The sequence below is a fragment of the Diplotaxodon limnothrissa genome, unplaced genomic scaffold (genome assembly GCF_057381915.1).
Source record: "Diplotaxodon limnothrissa isolate DT_005_m unplaced genomic scaffold, D_limnothrissa_male_GT1.1 unmapped_scaffold_1, whole genome shotgun sequence".
In the NCBI taxonomy this organism is placed as follows: domain Eukaryota; kingdom Metazoa; phylum Chordata; class Actinopteri; order Cichliformes; family Cichlidae; genus Diplotaxodon; species Diplotaxodon limnothrissa.
Genome location: NW_028188555.1, coordinates 2,323,973 through 2,329,506, shown reverse-complemented (window position 1 = coordinate 2,329,506; position 5,534 = coordinate 2,323,973). Strand labels below are relative to the sequence as shown.

The window sequence follows — 5,534 nt, the reverse complement described above, 5'->3', positions numbered from 1 at the left end:
TACAATTTGGTGCCATTTACAATTAAGAAATACAGACAGTTTCTCTCTTTACTCTTAAAGTTAACAAATATGTTTTTTATATTTATCAACATAAAAAATAAACATTTAGTCTGATTTGATGTTACAATTAAAAAAGTGTTTTTGTTTTTATCTGAAGAGTTTGTAAATATCTGGTTTCAACTGTATATTTGATGATGTTGGTGTTTGGTTTGATTGTCAGCACAAAGAGGGAGAGAGAGAGGACAGAACAGAGATGAACAAGAGCAGGTGAGACACACATGTTAGTCAAATGGTTGTTTACCAAAAGTATCAGCGTATCATAGGTCCTCATGTATCTCGTACCTAGTGTTTCTTTTTAGGTTTGTTAAAAAGGCTGTTTCTGTGCTTTTTTTTCTCGCTTACGGCCATACCACCCTGAACACGCCCGATCTCGTCTGATCTCGGAAGCTAAGCAGGGTCGGGCCTGGTCAGTACTTGGATGGGAGACCGCCTGGGAATACCAGGTGCTGTAAGCTTTTGCACTTCCACACACAAACTGCAGAGGGCGCTTCTGCTCCTGCTTGTGCTAAGAGGCATGAGAAGTTAACATTTATGGGTGATAAAATCCTTTTTCTATATTTTTAACATGAGAATATCAGTTTTCCATCTTGTGTTCCAGAGTAATCGGACAAAAGACAAACGTAGAACAAGGAAAAAAGAGGCCAAGTGTCTCACCTATAAAACAAAATAGAATAGAATAGAATAGAATTCAACTTTATTGTCATTGCACATGCACAGGTACAGGGCAACGAAATGCAGTTTGCATCCATCCAGAAGTTCTTTAGTGATATAGATATATTACAATATATATTAGCAATAATATAGATATGTGAGTATATTACAGAAATGGGTCTATTATGGTATGTTATAATGTACACGGTATGAAGTATGTTGTGAATATTCTATAACTATAAGTATGTACAGGCTGTAGTGAGTACAAGCTATGTACAGGATATGAACAGGATATAAATATGAAAAACTATACAGAATATGAAATAAATAACTTTACAGAATCTGGGATATACAGCTATACAGAAATGGGAACTATGCAAGTTGTAAACAGTTGTAGGATTAAAAATTATCGAATGTACAGAATGATTATTTACACAGAGCTATACAGTAGCTGAAAATTACTGTTTTCTGAATAGTCTCACACAGATAAACATTTGCAGGGAATACCTTTTCCTTCAAAACAAACATCACAGACTGTGTTTTTCTTTACTGATTGTATTTGAGTAGAAACTCAGATTAAAATGGCATGAGTGCTCATAAAACGATTTAACTGTAAAAGTAGGTGTAGTGGATCACTTTGCATAGATGTAGATAAAAGTGCAGTAAGCAAAGACTACAGTGGTCATTGAGCAGCTGTTCCTATAATGTGAATCTGGGATAAAGGCAGAGATTATTTGTTTGCCTTTGTTTCCTGGTTCTTTCTTTCTTATCCAAATGGAAAAAGAGAGCATAAAAGTACTGTTTACAAGCAGCTTATCTATCTCATTGTGCCCACTATCATAAAATCTTGGTTGACTGAGCACTGAGCCATCTACCACTCGAAATTGAACCTGTGTGGGACAACAACAAAGTCCAGTATACTAAGTTTCAGTAATGTGCAGTTTTTTCTGTGGAAGATGTAAATCTAAATAGATGTCCTATTGTATGCATAATATAGCACTGAAATTTATAAAACAACTTCTAAAGACAAATTTCAATTTATTTTAGATTTTCTCAAATCCAAACAGCGCTAAAAGCATACACACAGTCAAATATTTTTCATACGAGGTGCTGAAGGTTCTGCAATGTTCTGTCAGTGCGCCCCAGGGCAGCTGTGGCTACAATGTAGCTGCCATTACCAGTGTGTGAATGTGTGTGTGAATGTGTGAATGACTGAATGTAGTGTAAAGCTCTTTGGGGTCCTTGGGCACTAAGTAAAGCGCTGTACAAATACAGGCCATTTACTGTGCGTGTGTTTATGCTCAAGTGTATGAATAAATTAGTCAGTTTTAAACAGTTGCAATTTAAACAGTAGAAGAGTGGCACTATATTTATATATTTATAAAGAATTTCAAACAACAATTAATTGATGCTCAAAGCAGGTTTATTTAATTAATATCCAGATTTCCAATTAGTTCCGAATTGATTCAGCAGCAAATCACATCACCAGTCACTTCAAGGCTGTATGTATTATTGTAAGGTAGACCCTACAATAAGACATACAGAGAACCCAACAATCATATGACCCCCTATGAGCAAGCACTTTGGCGACAGTGGGAAGGAAAAACTCCCTTTTTACAGGAAGAAACCTCCGGCAGAACCAGGCTCAGGTCGGGGCGGCCATCTGCTGCGACCGGTTGGGGTGAGAGACTGAAGACGTTTGTTGTAGGTCTGATTGAAGGACTGATGTGATGGTAAGTTGTCTGCTGCTCCGCTTTGAATATTGAGAGATTAGTTGATGGATTTCAAGCCAAATTGTGCCCAAGTTTAAGACCACATTCATTGGTTGTTTTTGTTGATGTTATTGTTTTGGGCTTTTTTTCCACAAGAATTTCTAGCTCCCCTAGAATTCTGGCCACCCAAACGATGATTGCTGCTGAGAGAGCACAAGGTTTTGTCCCCCTGTACTATTCATGTCAGTGCAGGGGGTTCTCCTTGAGAGGCCAGGGTGGAAAAAGGGATGCTTCAGAACCTCCGAGGGTGTTATGCGCTGATTTGCATCCAAGGCCAACATTTCTTTGATTAGCCTTACAAATAATGTTTGGCCATTTTCTGGTCCTCGCCTAACCTTTAGCAGTTGTTCGAGGTCATCGAGACGCTGAAGTTTTATATATCGAGTTTCTTTAGATCGATAATGTGTCTCGTATTGAAATTGTTCTTGGGTCTTAAATGTCCAGCGCTGTTTGTTGTAGTTATCCTCGATGAAGTAGCAGTCAGTGTACAAGCCAGACTCTAGAAGATGATCTGGTAGCTGACCCTGGGTTTCAATTATGAATTTTAAAACATCATAATCGTCTTCCCCAGGATAGAGAGGCACCCCTGTAGCAAGCTCCACAGCTACCAGCCCCAGAGACCACATGTCGATTGCTTCGTGGTATGGAATGCCAAGCATAAGCTCAGGTGCACAATAACCAATTGTCCCCACACGGTCACCAGGAATCACTGCAGAAGCAGGACATGCGAGGCCAAAGTCTATGAGTTTGACTTTGACGGGAGACTCACTGTGGTTCACAACCATGATGTTTCCAGGTTTGAGGTCAGCATGCACTATTCCCACAGAACCCAGGTGGAACAGAGCATTTGCAAGCTGATGCAAAATTGGCCTGAGTTCTCTCATTGGGAGACCTCGGTTATTCCGGTCCCCAATGTAGTCCCACAGGCTTTGGTCGAGCAGTTCGAAATTCAAGCAAATGCGCTCTCCATCGAGGAAATAGCCGTTCCATTCGACAATGTTGCACCTGTCTGGATCCAAGCGTCGTAGCTGCTCCAGGATGAAAATTTCCAGTTTTGCCTGGAGCAGAATTTCAGGGTCGCTCTTGTTGACTTTAATAGCAACAGTTTTGTTATTTTTTGTATCGTGACATCTGGTTACCAAACCAAAGCCTCCTTCTCCAAGGAAAGCCTCTACCACGTGGTGATCTCCTAAAATGGTCCCTTCCGTTATTTGAAGATCATCTTCAGAGGCAGATGGGTTGGCTGAGGTGTTGATGTCTCCTTTTTGAGGAAATTCAACTGAGTTTTGGAAACTGCAGCTGAATTTTTGTGATCCATGACTTTTCCAGCTTGAAGGCTGCTGAGAGAGCACAAGGAGTTCTCCCCCTGTACTATTCATGTCAGTGCAGGGGGTTGTCCTTGAGAGGCCAGGGTGGAAAAAGGGATGCTTCAGAACCTCCGAGGGTGTTATGCGCTGATTTGCATCCAAGGCCAACATTTCTTTGATTAGCCTTACAAATAATGTTTGGCCATTTTCCGGTCCTCGCCTAACTTTCAGCAGTTTTTCGAGGTCATCGAGACACTTAAGTTTTATATATCGAGTTTCCTTGGATCGATAATGTGTCTCGTATTGAAATTGTTCTGGGGTCTTAAATGTCCAGCGCTGTTCCTTGTGGTTATCCTCGATGAAATAGCTGTCAGTGTACAAGCCAGACTCTAGGAGATGATCTGGTAGCTGACCCTGGGTTTCAATTATGAATTTCAAAACATCATAATCGTCTTCCCCAGGATAGAGAGGCACCCCTGTAGCAAGCTCCACAGCTACCAGCCCTAGAGACCACATGTCAATTGCTTCATCATATGGAGTGCCAAGCATAATCTCAGGTGCACAATAACCAATTGTCCCCACACAGTCACCAGGAATCACTGCAGAGGTGTTACATGCGATGCCAAAGTCTATAAGTTTGACTCTGACTTGAGACTCACTGCGGTTCACAACCATGATGTTGACAGGTTTGAGGTCAGCATGCACTATTCCCACAGAACCCAGGTGGAATAGAGCATTTGCAAGCTGATGCAAAATTGGCCTGATTTCTGTCATTGGGAGACCTTGGTTATTCCGGTCCCCTATGTAGTCTGACAGGCTTTGGTCGAGGAGTTCGAAATTCAGGCAAATGCGCTCTCCATCGAGGAAATAGCCGTTCCATTCCACAATGTTGCACCTGTCTGGATCCAAGCGTCGTAGCTGCTCCAGGATGAAAATTTCCAGTTTTGCCTGGAGCAGAATTTCAGGGTCGCTCTTGTTGACTTTAACAGCAACAGTTTTGTTGTTTTTTGTATCGCGACATCTGGTTACAACACCAAAGCTTCCTTCTCCAAGGAAAGCCTCCACCATGTGGTGATCTCCCAAAATGGTCCCTTTAGATATTCCAAGCTCATCTGAGCCGAAGGCTGGGTTGGCTGACATGGTGTAATGTGTCTGTTTGCGCTGTGAATTGGTGAGAAACAAAACTGAACTTGTTTTGGTTTCTCTCGTAAATTGCTCTCAAAGCTTCTCAAAAGGGTTTTAGTTGCTGCAGGTCAACGTCCGTTAAGCATAAAGTAACAGGTGAGCGCTTCTATTTATAGGTTTTGGATCAAAGCAAAGTTATGACGTCAGAAAGGATCAAAGCAAAGTTATCACGTCACAAGCGATCGAAGCGATTCTAATATGTGCGCATGCGCACATATGAGAAGCGATCGAAGGGATTCTAATATGTGCGCATGCGCACACACGTGCTTGTTTGTGTAATATTGTTCACACTAAACTTGACCCTAATCAATTTAATATCAGTCAATCAAAGAAAATGTTAGTTTTGGAAAATTTTAAAATGACATAACTGACAGTTAAAACATTTTTTGTTCATGTATTTGTATTGTCTTCGGGATTTTTTTTTGCATACCATGTCAAGCTTTTCTGTATATAGTCATGTCGTAGATTTCGGAGCAAACAAGAAATTGAATTGGATTTTAATATTGCAGTGCTTGGATTTCGGATTTGGTGCTTAAAACTTCTTGAAACTGTAACCGTA

The 5,534-nt window shown here is 40.8% G+C and overlaps 1 protein-coding gene and 1 non-coding gene across 2 annotated transcripts; one reads left to right on the top strand and one right to left on the bottom strand.

The window, feature by feature from the left end:
• The first annotated feature begins 396 nt into the window (after positions 1 to 396).
• Positions 397 to 515, top strand: LOC146607101 (5S ribosomal RNA). Its single transcript, XR_014905360.1, has one exon. It is a non-coding gene; the product is annotated as a 5S ribosomal RNA (ribosomal RNA).
• A 2,078-nt stretch (positions 516 to 2,593) lies between these two features.
• On the bottom strand, positions 2,594 to 4,930 carry LOC146607100 (uncharacterized). Its single transcript, XM_085349162.1, has one exon. It carries the CDS (start codon positions 4,928 to 4,930, stop codon positions 2,594 to 2,596), a length of 2,337 nt encoding a protein of 778 aa, XP_085205288.1.
• Positions 4,931 to 5,534: the final 604 nt, after the last annotated feature.